We start from the raw sequence: 19,175 nt of genomic DNA, 5'->3' as shown, positions 1-19,175 counted from the left end.
TGTCTCTTTTAAATAACTTCTGTTTCACATCACTACTCATTATTTACAGTGTGTATATGACTCTGTTGACAGTTCTTCCCATTGGTACTGTTTTGAGGAGGTTTGCATGTCCACATTCTTAGAACCTTGACAGATGTTTTTTAAAACTAGATTTAATGTTTGGCCCCTCTGCTGCAAAGGTGATCAGAAAGTGTGATGAAAAGGGCAAGCTGATCCAGGGAATCTCTAAGATTTTTCAGCCCTCCTTTTCCAAATTTTCTAGGGGATTTTCTATGTCCTCATCCAATTTTGGCAAAAAACAGAATAAACAATATCAACAAAATACAGATAAACATATGTTTAAGAAGAAATGGTAAGGGGCTTCCAAAAAGAAGTCTTGAGCCCCCTAAAATTAAGGACAATTCTGAATGGCTGTTCAGTAGACCTTGTTGACCCCTGCATCCCACCCTGACCCCTTTTTTCTTCCAGAAAATCTGAATCTCCATTTTCCTCTTTAGTTTCAGACAAATGGGTTCTGAAAATCATTCATCAAGGTTACAGATGGCAGAGGGAGAAAATTCCTCCTTTCCAGGGGATCATTCCTCATCCTCCAGATCAGACCATTTTGTTTTCACCAGTTCTTCATCAGATGCTGTTCCAAGGAGTGATGGAACCAGTACCAATTCCTCCTTACCCAGATAGAGGATGTTTTTTTTATTCAAGGATTTAGGATGTCCCTAGTGCCAATGAAAGAAAAAAATGCTTTGAGACTAGTCCTGAATCTTTCTTTCCTAATCCTGTTTGTATTAGTGCCCTAATTCAGAATTATGTCACTTGACAACCTGTTAACTCTTTCAAGTTTCCTGGTAACACTAGACATAAAAGATGCTTATCATCACATCCCTATTCATCCAAACTTCAGACGTTTCTTAAGTTCTGTGTGTCTTAATCACATTATTTGTTCTCTTCCTTAACCTTTGGACTATTCACTGCACCAAAAGTGTTCAGTTATAGCTCATTGCAGGCTACATGGTATCCACATTTTTCCATACCTAGACAACTTGCTTATCGTTGCAGAATATTTTTTAAAGTGTCAGGAATCTCTCTGTTGGATGAGAGATCTCTTACCCAAGCTGGGACTCCAAGAGAACATTGAAAATTCTTCCTTGACTCCTTCACACAAGATTGTGTTCCTGGGACACCTCATTTCAATGAGCTTTGCTTCCACAGGAGAAAATAGGTCTATATGTAGATCTTTTTTTAAGGTTTCCAATCAGACTAAAGGAAATATGTCAGAATTTCTGGTCTCATGATACCCCTGGCAAGACTCCACATGAGAAAGATACAGTGGTATCTGAAGTCTCTCTGGTCCCAGCACTAACACCGTTTGTCTTACCAAACCCCAGTGCTGGGATTTGTCAGACGAGAAATCAGTTGGTGGAGACAACAGCTATTCTTAAGTCCAGGTCTTCCCTTCTCTGTTATGTTTAAAACACCTCCCGTGTCTTGGTTACTTGTGGTTATTTATGCTCTTTGGAGCCCCGCTAGTTTTAACAAAATAGAAGTCTAAGGGACCTGTACCTTTTCAATGGCTAGCAGGTTTTATGCAGTTTAGAGCAAATCTGTACAACAGGGTGGCCGCAGTGGTGCAGAGGTTAGCGTTGCCGCCTTACAGCAAGAGGTTCCCTGGTTCGATTCCTCGGCTGGGGTCTCTTCTGTGCGGAGTCTGCATGTCCTCCCTGTGGTCGTGTGGGTTCCCTCCGGGTGCTCCGGTTTCCTCCCACATCCTAAAGACATGCTGTAGGTGGATTGGACACTCTAAATTGACCCTAGGCGTGTGTGTGTGTGTGTGTGTGTGTGTGTGTGTGTGTGTGTGTGTGTGTGTGTGTGTGTCTGTCTGTCTGTCTGTGTGTGTCTGTAACTCAACACCGTAAATCTCCACTGCCAGTCATCAGCAGACAGGTGATCCGCTGTGGTGACCCCTTACTGGGAAAAGCCAGAAGAAGAAGAGCAAATCGGTACAATGTGTAGTTTGCTTCTTCAGCTTTGTGCTAGAAACGCTATTTTACATTTAGTACTGAAAAAGCTTACTGTTAATGCTTTTCTGAGACAATTTCTTCAGTTTTAAACAATGAATAATGCTCTCTTTTAACCATTCTTCTCACATCTTTTGGATTAATACTGACAAGTCTTTTCTTTCTTTACAGCAAGGTATATGGTACTCACCCATTTTTTGACCATGATTGCTTTTTAATGATGCCTTGGCTTTCTGTTCATTTTTTTCTCACTGTGCTTTAATATTTAGGCCTAGTGGTACTTTGGTAGGAGCATAGTTCTCTGGTATAACATCAGGATTTATTTGTATGTGATATTTTTCTGGCAAGCTTCTGAAGTCTGTAAATAAATCAACATTGTCTTGCTCAGTATATGCAAAGTCTGTTTGACTAATTTTTGCATCATTCTTGGTTTCTCACAAGCCAGATGGCCTAAAATATTAGGATAATTGACTTCTTTAATTGCTAGGTTTTAGAAAAGCATTTTTTTATTTCTGACATTTAGCTGTTTCTGATGTAGTTATGTCTGTAATCATTTGAAATGTTGGGGCCCACTACAGCGAGTCCCAAAATATGGAGAGTGACTGGGTAAAAAAACAGAGTTATATATACCAAGTCAGTGGCTGCCATTTCCTGGAATACTGCCTTTTCTTTGAGGCATGGCCATCTCTGAATTAGTATATAAACTTTTGGGGGTGTGGGGGGGTTGATCCTTTTTTTCTCCATCTTGTTGACAGTCAGCATATCAAGTGCCGACATTTCAGTAGGGAGCCAGTTTTGTCACCTAGTAGCCATACAATGTAAACAATATGCAGACAGTTTTCTGTTAAGTACCTTTGTACTCCAGAACTTTATAATGAGACAATATATTGCACTCATTTATGTCTTACTGAAATGCAGTTTTCTGTTTATCTCTTTTTTCCAACCATCTGGCTTCTAATCATGTCTCATTGTTTTAGATGCATTTTCAGACTTTAGTGTTAGCAAGTTTTTCATGTTAGTAACATCATTAAGCATTTCATTTTCATGTTAATGTTCAAAAACCTGCATATTTTTGAACCACTTGTTTTTTTACTTTTGTCCATCTCATCTAAATGTCTTTTTGCAGCACAGAATTGCGTGTATTTAATACCCTCATCTACTGCAGAATGCATGAATTAAAGCTCTGCAGGTGTTTGACTTGTCTCTGTTTTGCATTATCACATGGTTCTGTCTTTCAAGCCTTTTATTCAACATCACATCCTCACTTTATTTCTCATTTTTGACTTATTTTGTTTTATATACATTATTTTTCTTGTTTATGCCTTTTTATTGTAAACTAGAAGCTTCACATGGTCTGCACATATTCACAGCTTTCAATAAGATCTGGTCTGTTTCTTTTAATAGTTTTCTCCATGTTTAATTTCTTTTACAATATATTTTATCTGTTATTAGAAAATCTTACAACTAGTAGTCTCTCCTTTGATAATCACATCGCCACAGTAGTCAGAAAATCCTTCTACGTAGCACACCTCATCACAAAAGGTTTCTCATCCAGGAAAAAAGAGGTCATTGTTCCCCTCTACTCATCACTCATTAGACTCATTATAGAGTACAGTGCCCCTTTTGGTATGTACCTCACAAGACGTCTACAACAACTGGAAAGGCCACAGAAATACCTCACAAAGAGGATTACCGGCCTCAAACAGATGCCCTATGCAGACCGTCTCAAAAAACTCCAGCTTTACTCTGTCGCATATCGCCTACTCAGAGGCGATCTCTGCCTAACATACAAAGCTATGTCAAACCCAGAGCTGTTGGACATGCTCCACGTAAAGAAATCCCAATCCCTCCGAGCTACACGCTCTAGGGACTTAAACCTTGTCACCACAATAAACAGAACATGCTGGAGGGATAGATTCCTGTCCCAGAGACTTCCCATACTCGGGAACAAACTACCTATCTATATCAAACAAAGCTCCTAATTAGCACTTTTCAAGAAAAATCTTGATGACTGGTTGGGAGATAGGGAATTCACCTTGGGGATCACTTCTGTGGCTCTGCTTGACAGGGGCACAGGAAAATAATTTTCTTGGTTGGCAAAAGCCAGGGTATCATTTGGCTAGGCTTATATAGGCCCTAGGGCCAATAGCCTAGTACCTACCTATCAGCCTATGAACTCACCATATTCACAGCCACTGGAGCCATTTTTACTTGTAAACAACCAATATGTAGTAAGCTCTTTCTGGGCTGACAGTAATTCCTGAAGTATTCTGTATGGGATGCTATATTTGTATGGGAAGAGTAAAATAGTTAACTGTCTTTAAGGTTTCTTTCCCAGCAACATGTAGGAATCTGACACACTGAACCTTTTCAGCCTTTTTGACTAATATTATCATAAAGAAGAGCAAGTCAAATTTATGGATCCAAAGTTTCCAGTTTCCTTCCAGCAAAAGAGAATTCTCAGTAGCTGCAGATCAGTTACATCTTGTCCAAGTCTCTTGAATTGTACTTTGCAAAGTGGCAAAATGTGTTTTCTGAGAGCCACACTAAAGTAAAAAGATCACACAAGTCAGCATTTACTGGCTTATAGACATAATCCAACCATTAAAATGGTTGCTTGTAAAGTTTATCAACCTTTTTTAGGGATAACATGGGAGAATTAGGGTGCTTCCAAACTGATATGATCGTATCCCTCATGACTGAAACTGGTGAGGGCTCTACAGACTTTCCCAGTAGCACTGTCGTATGCTTTTTTATGGGAAAGGAAGGAGCCAAATGACAATCTAACATACTTATTAGTTTGAGGGAATCTCCAAAGCAAAGGTTCATCCAGAGGAGTTTAGATTCGGTGAGGCCTTATTATCCATGTCCATCTCCAAGACATTTGTCTCAGAATCCACTGAATTGTATTAATATCTTTGTGATGAGGGAGTGCCACAACTCACTAACTGTGTGACATACATATGTCTGGGGGCTGGGAACTGGTAGTGGAGTGCACATTAGCCAGATACAACTCATTGTGGGAAAGTCCAGCAAGACACCTGACTTGGGCTTTTCAAATGGCATCTCCCCAGCTTATAAGATATCAAATGTTTGACTGGTATCTGGGCTTTAAGTCAAAGCTCTAGTTTGGGGCAACCAGATGGACCATTTTTGAATGAGGCCTGTTAGCTCACGTGGACTTGGGGGTTAGGATTTAGCTGGAGAGTCCATGGTTCACAGTATCTCTGATGTTTGAATAGATGACTTGAGATGATTTCTCATGATTAAGCTGTCAGCAGGAGGCTGAACCTGATAATCAAAAGACAGGGTGGTGCAATTGGCTCAATATGGACCCCACCCTAGCCTAATAGCAGACAGCTTGTCTCTTCCAGCCAACAAGATCCTTGAATCAGAGCGAGGACCAGTTCAGACTAAGATCTTTACTAGCTAGAGATGACCACACCACCTGAAGGAATTTTTGTTTAGCTGGTCACCAGACATACCAGGAGGTTACTCAGGCTCAGACTTGTCCTCCACATACTTGTCCTTAAGGTAGTATACTGAGCTATTCCTGGAGCTGCAAGGAGCTCTTCATTTCTGCCATTTCTGTGAAGTGGGTTAACATTGTTTCTGTTTTTGATATGAACTAGCCAGCTTGAACCCCCAGCATTTTTGGTGATCATCAGTGCTGTGTTTTCTCTGAGACAGTACATTTATTTTCTATGCAGACGTTGGCAGTACAGACATTTATTACAGTGTTTAGGCATGTGAATGCAAGATTTTTCTGTCAGCAGTAAGGGTCACAGATCTGAACTTTCCGAGTGTCAAAACAGAATTGGCAAACTCTTGGGATGAGCATGTGCTTAAGTACCTTTGGAACAACACTCATTGCCTGAGCACCTGAACATTCTGAAATGTGGGATTTGCTTGAAAAAATGCTAGATTCCATTTGGTGGTGAATTAGTACCCAACCATAGATTCTTAAGAGATGTTCCACAACATCAGATCAGCTGAACATTAATTCAGTAATTTTGTCTAAATCCAAAAAGAAATAGTGAAACTGTTTGGTAGGGATAATTCAGATATTGATTGATGTCCTTCCATATCATCGTTGCGGTATCCTTTACATAAGGGATATCTCACCAAGGGTAGCCCAACATCTGACCAGTATACCAAAGCCTTAGAAATGTATAGATATTGTAGTCGTATGTACGCTTCCCACATAAGCCGTAGGGCATAAAGGTGACGTGCAGACATACATACCTCAGAACTTCTTTGCTGCCAGTCTAAGTGCCATCATTGATCAGTGGTCTGATCACTCATTTTTCTGTTCTGGTGACTGAGCCGTGTTTCAGGTAAGTGCCCCACTGGAGTTTCTTTTTATCTATTTCTGTTTTTATTTTGGTGTGTTTACATGCATCCAGAAAGGGAGGCTGGCATGGAACATACATTCTTGGAGGCTTTGCAGATGTCTTCTCGGGAAATTGAGGGGGAACCTCGGCTGATTATATCTGAAGGACCAAGGGGAATACCACAAATCCTAATTTGGAAGGATATTCCTACTTCGTTGGTTGACTGTCAGCAAGGGTCTGAACCTCCTAGGGTTTTTCGGGCAGATGTTCCTCAAAAGAAAAAACAAAAAACATGCATATTTCCTCTACTGTTAAAGATTCTTAATGTAAATGGCAGGATTTTACCCATGGGTTGTTTAATTCTTTAATAGCCTTAAAGCCTCCTCAAGGAGATGTTCTTCATGTTTCACTGCTGCAGTCATTACATTTGGGTTATCTGCTTGCAGGTATCCCTCAGTTGGCCTGATTAACAAAGTCTTAGGTCCTGCATCGGTTGCTGTCCCTTCTTCCATGATGTCAGGTCATCAGGGGTATAAAACATGCAGCTGACACCATTACACCAGTCTTTCTTGCCATGCGGTGCCCGAAGCAGAAGCAGTTCGCAAGTGCCGATCGGCCGACTCCTGAAATTTTCGTTTTCGAGTTTCAGAATCGAAGTTTTAAACTAAAGCTAAGTACCCTGTTAGGGAAACTTTTTCTTGCTCCTTACCGATGTCAGTAAAAGTTAATAATTGCATTACTTGTGGAAAGCAAATGCCACATAAAGATTTTCATTCGTACTGTATTTCTTGCCTAGGCCCTGACCACGACGTACCTTGCTGTCAGTTTTGTGCTTTATTTAATCAGCTCACTATCCGTCGTCGGTATATTTTCGCCTGTAAATATTTCAGTTCTTGGTTTAATTATCCAGAAATGTTGTTTGTTAGCCATCTGACTACCGGGATTCCGAAAAAATGCAAAGATAAAGACAGAGACAGGCCGCCGAGGTCCAAAACTGTCGATGACGCTTCTCCTAAGCGAGTCGCCAGTTCGCCGGTACTCAGTGAGGCACTTTCGCAGCCCCTGATACCTGCTACTTCTGATTCGCAGGCCTCTACTGAGACCCATCCGGAGTCCAGCATGCCGCGAGATGCTTCAACTATGGAACCTGCAGATGTCTCTACCTTGGATGGGTCCGGAGCCGCTGTGCAGGCACTGGCTTCTGAGGGTGTATTCAGGCCTACGGACTTGCATATTAAACCGACGCCTCCTTCTTTACATAGGCCTAAATCTCGATCCATGCCTAAAAAACCGATGCCCAGGCCACATGCTCAGGCCTTTATGCGTAAAAAAACAAGTGATAAGGATGGCTGAAGATCTAATAACTCTAATCAGGGATAGCCAACCCCCCCACCCTTCTAAGAGGCCTAGGACTGAAGTTGATTATGAATCTTCTGATCAGGATTCTGTTGTTTCTGATTCTTCTGATGATCTGGATTTGCCCTTATCTACTTATGAAGATTCTGATGCAGAGGACTCCAGTCCCTCTGCTTCCCCTCCTGAGGATTTTTCTTTTGGGGAAACCTTACATATACTCTAAGGGAACATTTCCACTGGGAAAGCCAAGATTTTTCTGATTCAAAAAAGAGGCTTAGGGATTTCCTTCTCCTACCTCAACATAGGCCTTTAACTATTCCTCCTGTACTAGACATTGTTGATGCTTTTTCGGAATCTAGTTTGGCCATGATACCCTGCCTCCTGCTCCCAGAAAACCTAACAGATGCTACAGGGTCCCTGCGTCCCACAAGTTCCTTTTTAAAAATCCTATTGCAGATCCAGAGACTATTTCACAGGGGCCCAAGGGCATTAAGGCTTCTACTGCTGAAAATCCTACCCCTTCTGATAGAGACTCCAGGGCGCTGGATAGATGGGGTAAGAAGGTTTACACTTCTGCAACCTTGGCCATTAAGGCTTTAAACTGCCAGTTTCATAAGTTAAAATATCAGCAACATGTTATTGGACTGCTTAAAAAGAAAATGATGATGATTCCTGACTGTGTGGAAGATAAAGAATTACAGGATTTAATGTATTCTGCTGAACAAGTTGAAAACATACTTTGCAATGTGGTTTTGATTCATTAGAGGTCTCTTGCAGGGCTGCTGTTACTGGGTCTGTGCTCAGAAGGCATGCTTGGTTTAAGGAGCAATCTTTGCTTGATCATGTTAAAGCTAAATTGTTGGATGCTCCTTTAAATCAGGACCTCCTGTTTGGCAACAAGGCTGAGGAAGTTCTTAAAAAGATGGAAGATAAAGCTAAATCTATGCAAACTGTGAACGATTTTTTTACAAGTTCAGCCTCCTAGATTTAGTAGGCACTGGCCCACTAAGAATTGGTCCTTTCCCAGCCCCTTCCAGGTCTTCTCAAGCCAAACCCAGACACGGCATAAACCCCAGGTTTCAGTCCCAGGGGACACACAGAGCTAAGCAGTGGGGGGCCTCCACTTCCAAATCTGGGAATAATAAGACTCCCCCCATGGTAAACTGTCTCAATGACTTTCTCTTAAAATTTCCAAGCACTTATCAACTGACTGCCCCTTTGGGGGGAAAGATTGCTCTTCATGCAAAGAATTGGGAACTCGTTACCCAGGACAAATGGGTTTTAAATATAGTGTCCCAGGGATACAGATTTCACTTCCACACGTTGCCAACACCAAGCGGGTGGCCGGACCTACCCCCAAATCAGTGGGCAGAGGACCAAAAACAAGTACTTTCTCTGTTAAGCATGGGGGCTATTCAACTGGTACCAGAAGAGGAAAAGGGACAAGGTTTCTACTCTAGACTTTTCCTGGTACCCAGAAAAGACAATTCATGGCGTCCTATCCTGGACCTGTCTACTCTAAACACATTTTTGGAGATTCCAAAATTCAAGATGCTGACCCTTCACCAATTACTTCCTATGCTAGGCAAAGATGCCTGGTTGGCAACAATAGATTTAAAAGAAGCATACCTGCACATCCCAATCAGGGAATCTTGCAGAAGATACCTATGCTTCAAAGCAGGCTGCATGCACTATCAGTTCTCTGCCCTGCCCTTTGGCTTATCTACTGCGCCCAGGGTATTCACAAAGTGCCTAGCTCCAGTTATTGCATTTTGCAGGCAAAGAAATATTCAAATATACCCATACCTGGACGATTGTCTAATTCAGGCAGAAAGCTAGGACATACTTTTGAGTCATCTGGCCTTTGCACAAAGGGTTCTAACTTGTCTGGGGTACACCATAAATGAAAATAAATCACACTTGGTACCCTGTCAACAAATTATATTCCTGGGAGCAAGCTTGAATACAACTTCCCAGATGGCTTACCTCACGCCAGAGAAACACATTCATTTGACAACCTACTTCAAACAAGTGGCCACAAAAACCCTGCCTATCTGCAAGACAAATACTGCAAGCATTGGGGTTCATGGCCTCCTGCATTCTTCTAATTCCATATGCAAGACTGCATATGAGAAACTACAGTGGTATCTAAAAAGCCTATGGTGTCAACATTCTCAAGACCAGACCTAGAAACAATGATTCCCATCATACCTTGCCTACGCCTAGAGTTCCTTTGGTGGGCAGAGGCCTGCCACCAAAACAAGGGACTACCTTTCCCACCACCCCCTGTTGCCCAAACCCTAACAACAGACGCATCAGATTATGCATGGAGGGCTCACCTGGCAGGAAAGTGCATTCAGGGCAAATGGAACCCAAGTGAAATGCACCTGCATATCAATCAAAAAGAAATGATAGCTGTACAGAATGCTCTGACAGCCTTCAAGGACCACATTCTTCCAGGACAACTAATGGTAAAGACGGACAACACCACTGTTATGTGATACATAAACAAGTTGGGGGGTACACATTCCTACCTCCTCTGCAGACTAGCCATGGCATTGTGAAACACAGCCCTGAGCTACCAAGTGCACCTACAAGCTATAGACCTGTTTGCCTATCCCCAGAACTACCAGCTGGACAAATTTTGCACAAGGACTCCCCACAAACAAGCCTGGAAAGTGGATGCTGTGTCCTTCAGCTGGAAAAACCTATCAGTCTATGCCTTCCCCCCTCTGCCTCTGCTGTCCAAAGTACTACTAAAAATCAAACAGGACAAACCAAGGATGACTTTGATTACTCCAGATTGGCCGCGCCAACACTGGTACCCCCTCCTGCACAGCGTGTCACTGTTATCTCCATGGCACCTGCCTCAGACTCCTTCCCTGCTATCTCAGCAGGAGAACCAGCTTCTGCACCCTCAGCTTCTAACACTGAACCTTGCAGCCTGGCTAATTACTTAACCTCTCCTTTACCATCCCTCAGCAAACCTGTGATGGATATCATTTTAGAGGCAAGGAGGCCTAATACTAGAAAATCTTATGCTGAAAAATGGAAAAGATTCTGTGCCTGGAACCAATCTCAAGGGATGAGCACAGCAGCGCCCAGTTTACCTCAGATTTTACAATACTTAACTGAGATGCTTCACAAGGGCTTGTCTTTTTCCTCCATTAAAATCCACGCCTCAGCCATTTCAGCTCATTATAACACAGAACCTCCCCTCTCCTCTCATCCACTGCTCAAGCAGTTCCACAGAGGGGACAAAAATTTGAGACCACCCAGGAGAGCTCCAACCCCAGCCTGGGACCTTAACTTTGTCTTGGAGAAACTCACTCTACCTCCTTTTGAGGCAGCTGCTACTGCAGACTTAAAATTCCTTTCTTGGAAAACAGCTTTCCTTTTAGCAATCACTTCAGCTAGAAGGGTATCTGAATTACAGGCCCTTATGGCAGTGGAGCCTTTCATCATCTTTCATGCAGACAGGGTGTCCCTCAGGACCAATCCCTCCTTCATGCCCAAGGTGGTATCCAGTGTGGCTCTTAATCAATCCATTAATTTGCCAGCCTTCTTTCCCAATCCACAGAATAAAGGGGAATGGATATTGCATTCCTTAGATGTGCACAGACAACTTAGATTCTATTTGGACAGGACTAAACCTCAAAGGAATTCTGAACAATTGTTGGTGGCATTTGCTGCAGGGGCAGAGGGGAAGGCTATTTCAAAGCAAACCTTTTCTAAATGGATAAGCCATTGCATTAATTTCTGCTATAAGCACCATGGAAAACATCCACCAGGGCTGCATCTACCTCTACAGCCTTTCTCAGAGGCGTCCCTACCAGGGACATCCTAGAAGCTGCTACCTAGAGTTCTGTACATACTTTCACCAAGCATTATCATTTGCCAATTTTCTCTAATCCAGAGCTGGCTTTGCCACTGCAGTCTTGCAGGGCCTTATAGCTGGCCCTAATGCTATCTGAATTCCTCCTCCCAACCATAGCTTTGGGAATCTACCCAAATGTAATGACTGCAACAGTGAAACACGAAGAACATAGTACAGTTGTGTACACTTACCATAGATGTAGATGTTCGAGTGTATTCACTGTTGCAGTCCTGGTTACCCTTCGTCCAACTCCCTAACTTCTTTTGACTATACCTCTACTTTCATTTACTATACTTAAAAGCATTTTTGGTGTGTTTGCTTTTTTGTTGGAGGTATATCTTTGTACTTTTATATTTAATTGCTTTCCATTAGGGGGGCACCTGACATCTAGGGCAAGAAAAACTGATGTAATAGTGTCGGCTGCATGTTTTATACCCCTGACGACGTCATGGAAGAAGGGACAGTAACCGACCCAGGACCCAAGACTTTGTTAATCAGGCCGACTGAGGACTACCTGCAAGCAGATAACCCAAATGTAATGACTGCAACAGTGAATACACTCGAACATCTACATTTATGGTAAGTGTACACAACTGTACTTTTTTGTCCCTGGTCCTCCCTGGTCATCTACTTCTCTTAAGAGCACCAGAGAGAAGGAGCCCTCTGAAGGAGATTTGGATTCTGGGGAAGAGTCTTTGGCATGTTCTTCTCAAACCCCTTCTCCCTTGGAATATGAATCTGGGGAATAAGAGTCTATTAGTTCAGACTCTCCCTTAGAAGAACTCTCTTTTGGGGACATTATTTCTTGCATGATGGAATATTTAAAATAGGACTGTTCTCATGTTTTTCATATTCAAAAGAGGTATTATGAACTCTTCCAGATAGTCTCCCAAACCCTCTGCTGTACCTCCAGTCTTGGCTGCCCTCTTAGATGTCTTTTCAGTAGCCTCTGTTGCCCTGATTCTCAACCTTCAGCCCCTAAGAAACCTGACAGATTTTACAAGGTGCCTGTTGATTGTAAGTTTTTGTGCAAATGTCCTTCTGCTGTTCCTTCTATAGTGTCTGTCTCTTCTGACAAACCTTCTAAACTTTTGCCATCCACTACACTATTTCCTTCAGATAAGTACAGTAGAGCAGTGGAAGATCTAGGCAAGCAGGTGTATACTGCTTCCACTGTGGCTTTTAGGGCTATTAATTACCAAACTCATATGACCAGGTATGTTTTAGTCCTTCTTTCTCAAGCTTCTCAGGAAATTTCTGAACTCACTGATTCAGAAGGGAAGGTCTTGTACCTTTCTTTATTGGGTTGTACCTCTCAAGTGTCTCGTCACTCTGTTATATGTAGTTATGATGCAGGTAATGCTTTCTTTAGGGCTGTTTAGAGATGTTACTCTTGGCTTCATCTTCAGCCCATACCTGATTATATTAAGGCTAAATTGTTGGATGCTCCTCTTGATAATAAGAACCTTTTTGGTTCTGCTGCTGCTGCTGAGCTTTTTAAGTCTCTACAGGATAAAGGCAAGGCCTTGCAGGAATTGAAGCATATTTTTGTCTTCTTTTCCTAAATTTCAGTGGAATTATGTATCATTTTTTAATCTTTTCTTCCTCTGGCTTTATTCACAGCTGGGTTTTTTTTCGGGGTTCTAGGATTCATGGCTTCCACCATTCCTATGCTACCTCTAGCCGGGCTGCATATGAGAAAACTGCAGTGGTTCCTCAAGTCACTGTGGCTTCAACACCGTCATTGACTGGATTTCCTATTTCCCTTCCTTCCTTGTCTCAAACTCGAGCTTCAGTGGTGAAGTTATCAGCTTTTTCTCAACTCAGGAGTTCCTTTCCAGTCTCCAGTCCCATCTCAGGAACTTGTTTGGATGCTCGGACATGGGATGGGGAACCTTCTTTGATTTCTTCAAGGTCCAGGATCTCAGGCCTCCCCATCAGAGGTCAGATTGCATCAACATCAATGAGAGGAGAGCTCTCCTTTTAGTTTTTTAGGCTTTTAATTCCCTCTTTTTTCCAGGACCTCTCAAAGTATTCACAGACAATACCACAGTGATGTGGTATATCAGCAAGCAAGGGGGGAGGGGCACAATCCTACCTTCTTTGCAGACTCACTGCTCAGGTTTGGGAATGTAGCTGTCTAGTATCAAGTGACTTTTAAGGCTGTCTACATTCCTTCAGAGCAAAATACAGTGGCAGACTGAGTAGGTCCCAGTACAAGGTTCACAAATGGATGCTTCACAGAAATGTGTTTCTGGACATTGTTCATTGGTGGGGTATGCCACAGGTGGATCTTTTTGTCTCCCCTCTGAGCAGACAACTTCCTTTTCTCTGTGCCAGAGTCCCAAGCCCTTTGGCTTGGAAGGCGGATGCCATATCTTTTCCTTGGAAGGGGGTGTTTCTCTACACTTTCCCTCTCAATCCCTTGATTCCAAGGACCCTGCTCAAGATCAAGCAGGACTCCCTCAAAATCTTGTTGATGACTCCCTTTTGGCCCAGACAGCACTGGTGCACCCTTCTTCACTTAGCCAGAGGCAATCACCACAAGTTACCGTAACAGGCTAACATTCTCACACAAGACTAGGAGTATTTTATTCATCCTCAGTTGTCTACTCTTCAGTTGACACTGTGAGTGATAGGGTTTTGATCCCTCTTAGGCACCTCTTTTCTGAGGACATTCTTAGGGTTCTGTAGAGGCCAGGAAATCTATTACCAGCAAAGCATATTTGTCCAAATTTAAGATATTTTCTGTCTTGTGCCTCTCTCATAACCAGGATCCCTCTGGTTCTCTCTTATTTATGTGAATTAATCCATGCTGGATTGGCATATTCTTCAGTTAAAGCTCACCTTTCAACTATTTCTGCTTGTCTGGCCTTAACTCATCCTCTAGCCTCTAAGTTTGAGGTCAAACAATTTCTTAAAAGTTTCCTTCATATCAGAAATCCCAGGAACCTTATTCAACCTTCCTGGGACCTCAGTTTTGTTCTTGAAAAATTGACTCTGGCTCATTTTGAGTCTGCAGCTTCAGCTTCTTTGCAACACAGTACTTGGAAGACTTCTTTTGGCCCTTAGTTCACCTAAGAGAGTCTCTGAGCTTTAAGCTGTTATGGCTGTTTCTCCTTTTTTTAGTTTTTCATAGGGATGGATTGTCTCTTCGCACTAATCCTCCTTTTATGCCTAAGGTGGTCAGTGATTTGTCTCGTAATCAGTGTATAAATTTACCCTTTTTTTCCTTCTCGACAGTCTGCTAGTGAGAAGGTTCTTCACACCTTGCATTTACATAGACAGCTCAGATTTTATTTGGATAAGAGTAAGGCCATTCGCAAATCTGAGTAACTTTTTGTTTCCTTTCATCCCAGGTCTTTGGATTTAGCAGTTTCTAAACAAACCATATCTTATTGGATCTCTAAGGCTTTTTTTTGTTGTTATTCCTTTCATGATAAATGCCTTTCTTGCTCTGTAAAGGTTCATACTACCAGAGGTGTTGCTTCCTCTTGTACCTTTTTCAAAGGACTGGTCACCAGTTCCATCCTTGAGGCTGCTACTTGGACTACTGTCCTTACCTTCACTAAGCATTGCAAGTTGGACGTTGTTTCCAGAGCAAGAGCTGGTTTTCCCTTAGCTGTCCTGCATGGGTTTCTAGAGGGCTCTTCTGTGCCTTCTTCCTCCAAGGTTTCCTCTTGAGCTTTTGTTACTCTCCCTTATGTAAAGAATACTGCAACATTGATATGGAAGGCTATAGTATAGTTGTATAAAATCTTACCATAACAGTAGCTGTCCTCTTCACTGTTGCAGTGTTTGCTTCCTTCGTCCTTCCCCTTCTGCTCTGGTCTATTCCTTCTGTCTTCCTGGCCAGGAAATCTTTTTTTTCCCTTCTGGATGCACATGTTCCTCCTAGTTCCTAGGGGCAATCATTCCTCTTGGGGCTTTTCATTTCTGAGGTATGTGCGTTTGTACATCACCTTTATGCCCTACGACTTGTGCAGGGACCATACGTGTGATGTACAATGTTTAAAGAATACTGCAACAGTAAAGAAAAGGATATCTACTCTTATGGTAAGATTTTACACCACTGTACTTTTAATGATGGTATTTTCTTATCTTAGCTAGTGAACCGTTTAGGTCAAACATCATGAGCTTGATAATTGCTTGCATTTTTTTGGGCTGACTGGTAATTTGCTTTTGTGTGAAACTTATGCTGTCACTTCTTGCATCCTCTTTCAGGTGACCAAAAAGATCAAGTCTATGCAGATGTTCCACAAACCTGTCATTTCAGCCATGCAAGGTGATCGTGTTGGAATTTGTGTAACGCAGTTTGATCCAAAACAGCTGGAAAGAGGCCTGGTTTGCTCCCCAGATTCTCTCTGCACCATTCATGCTGCCATTATTTCTGTCAAGAAGATTTCCTATTTTAAACACCCACTTCAGACAAAGGCAAAATTTCACATCACAGTGGGGCATGAAACAGTTATGGGAAAAGTGACATTTTTTAGCAAGCCTGTTAGGGAAACTGAAAAAGGTCAAACTTCAAATCGCTTTGATTTTGAGAAAGAGTATCTGTATCAAGATGAATACTTGTCAAAAGACACAAGGTTAGCTGAGGAAGACAAGGAGAACCAGGAAGTGGGTGAAAGGTTGTTGCCTAAGGAGCAGTGGGCTCTGCTTGAGTTTGAGAAACCTGTTACATGCCCCAGGCTCTGCCTTGTAATTGGCTCAAAGCTGGATACAGACATCCATGCAAATATGTGTAGACTTGCTTTCCATGGAGTGCTTTTAGAAGGATTTGAAGATAAGAATTACACTGAAGTATACTTACCCAAGTTGAAACTGTACAAGATCAAGAACAGGGAAGGTCAAGTTGAAAGGGTATGACTTTTCAGCTTTATATCTCTCATTGTTTCATATTTATTTTAAACATTCACATGAATTTTGTTATGGTTGTATGGTAGTGCACATCAGGACCTAGCCATAAAATTGAAGCCTGCATCCTCTAGACAAGTTACAAGTCTATGGGAAGTGAGCATTAAGAAAGATTTTATGTTCCCTTCTAAGGAAGTGCATTTGTGTATTTTGCTGTTTTACCAGTAACTTAAAGGAAAACTCCATTAAATATTTACATGATTCATCATTTCTGCATGTGATGCTTTTCCCCCCCCCCTGTACACGGTCAATTTGAGCATGCTATCCTAGCCTTTTGTGCAAGCCTGCAAAGAGACTTGCAGTAATGCAGTAGCAGTATACTTTACGGCATCTGATACAGTACCTTTTGGTGTTTGATAATTACATCTGTTAACATATTTTGTTTTCTGTTTTCACCTTTTTCAGAGTCTGGAAGGCTGTTGAGTAGCACTTAGCAGACACTTTTGTGCCCCCTCTTCTCTTTCTCACAGAAACACATAGATTTTGTCTCATATTTGGTCATCTTTTTTTTTACTTGCTTCATATTCTAGATGTCAGCACCATATCTCTCAGCTGTCCATATTTTTGCCTTGTATTTTTGGTCTGCTCCTCATAAAATGTGTAGTTTTCTGGCAAATCACTGAGGAACGAAGTTACTAATTAATGGCATACATTTGAGTTTAAGACTTCATATCCTTCAGAAAATGCATGCACACAGAAAATCTATTACTCTAGCAACTTTCTAACTTTATAAAAGCAATATTTAAAATCTGTCCCTATTTTTGGGCCTTTGTTCCCCTATTACTTTAGGCTTTGTCCAGATTTGTACTGTAAATACTTAAAGTAGTGGTGCAAGTCTGTGGTCCTGTCTGCCTTCTATTGGTGATCAGCATTGTTGTTGCATTGTCTAGGTAATTTACTCTACTGTGTTGCCAACAGTTGTATTTTCCTGTGTTTTGATGTGTTGGTTTGTTTTACTGTTTTATTGCACTGCATCATGATAACCTAACATAGCACATTGTAGACAGTTAACTTTTAAAAATGCTTCGGTATTTCCTTTCAGTTAATGTAGTTTTGTAATACTGATTTTGACAGCCAATTTCTCATGTCTCCATGGAGACATGAGAACCAGACAACCAATTTCTCATTGTCAGATTGTCTCCATGGAGATATGAGAACCAGGCAATCAATTTCTCTTTATCAGATTGTTTCCATGGAGACATGAGGGCCAGATACAGTAATGCTACTAAACATGCATTCATTTGGTAGAAAAAAAGCCTCATAATGTGCAATATTATTTTATTTACTTGTTTTCTCTTAAAATGTGTTACTAAATCAGTCTAAGGTACTTAGTCCAGTCATTCCCTCATGGAAGAGTAAGAAAAGACACATTAATTTTTCTTTTGTCATGCTCTTTTAACCTTTTTTACATTGCAGTGCCTACATTTGTTAAAACTGAACAAGAAGAAAGAGGGAAGGGAGAAAAAAAGAACAGCACCTGTTTACAACCCTGTGGAAAAATACTGAAGTCAACATATTTTGTATTCTGTATTTAAAGGGTTAAGCAGAAAAATGTTCACTGCGTGCAAACTGAAATGTTCTGGAAAATGTTGATCACTGAGGAATGCAGGAGTTAATCTTAAACTACTGATAAGGAAGTTAATGGTGCAAGAATAACTGTGGTACTGGCTGGTAAAAACAAGTAATCAAACTATCAATTTTAATGAAAGTCCTCTGTGCTACGTGTATGTACGTGCAGGAGGGTCTATATAAGGAGAACTTAAAGTACAAGTAGCCAGACTGCTGGCATATTACTATCATGTAGCAGATCTCCATGCATGTAAAATAAAGCTGTTTTACTTGCTTACAAGAACTTGGTGTGATTCTTCCAGAATATGTTAGAAGAGTAAAATCTTTTGACATAACTGGCTAGCGTTAGGCGGCCCCTGCATGTGAATCGAACAAAGAGAGGCTGAAAACCTGCGCAGGTGGAGAGAGATCAGGCTCTCCTCGAATGAAAGACCTCCAACTGAAACAGGTTGAAATTAGAGGCCAGTCACTCTTTCCAGATTCAATCCGTGAGGTGGCAGCGAAACAGGGCGGAGGAATCACAAAGGTAAGCAAAAAGAAAAGCTATTTTTTTTGTTTCTGATTGGAATTTTTTGTCTAAATTTTAAGGGACTAGTCAAGGGAGAAATTAAATTTTCTCAAAGTATAAGGGGTATATGTGAATAGATTCCATATACAAGAGATCTCAGGAACAGGAATAGTTTCTGTAAGAGAAATGGGAACAGGAACCAGTTGCCAAAGGCGACAAAACTGAAGATGAAAAGTTTATGTTTGATTTACACCCAAAGAATGTAAAGTATTTAGATAAATGGGAAAAAGATCATGGATTTAGGAGAGGTTTAAATTAGTCAGAATATCAAAAACTAGTTAGAGTACTGTCCAAACAGGCAGGAAATAAGACAAGGAAGCAAAGAAGGTAGGGATTCCCCAGGCACAGAAATGGCTGGAGGAAGCAAATAAAAACATAAGGAACAAAATTTGAAAAAGGGTGTGGTAATTCAAGTGAAAAGATGTGTACTTTGTTCAAAGGAAGATAATGAAACTTCCATAGTCAGTCGTAGTCACCAGAATCCCTCGGCCCCTCCCATCCAGTATCCAGACCCTGCACAGGTTATTGAGGTGCCC

The 19,175-nt window shown here is 41.5% G+C and overlaps 1 protein-coding gene across 1 annotated transcript in view; it reads left to right on the top strand.

The window, feature by feature from the left end:
* Positions 1-19,175, top strand: part of EEFSEC (eukaryotic elongation factor, selenocysteine-tRNA specific) — a 1,871,323-nt gene that overhangs the window by 866,899 nt on the left and 985,249 nt on the right. Inside the window, exon 5 of the mRNA XM_044078534.1 lies at positions 15,807-16,448. Within this exon, the coding sequence (XP_043934469.1) occupies positions 15,807-16,448 (642 nt within the window). The remainder of the gene's footprint in view (positions 1-15,806; positions 16,449-19,175) is intronic.

Source organism: Protopterus annectens, chromosome 7.part1 (genome assembly GCF_019279795.1).
Source record: "Protopterus annectens isolate FY-2018-M chromosome 7.part1, PAN1.0, whole genome shotgun sequence".
In the NCBI taxonomy this organism is placed as follows: Eukaryota; Metazoa; Chordata; order Ceratodontiformes; family Protopteridae; genus Protopterus; species Protopterus annectens.
This window is presented reverse-complemented; position numbering and strand designations above follow the sequence as displayed.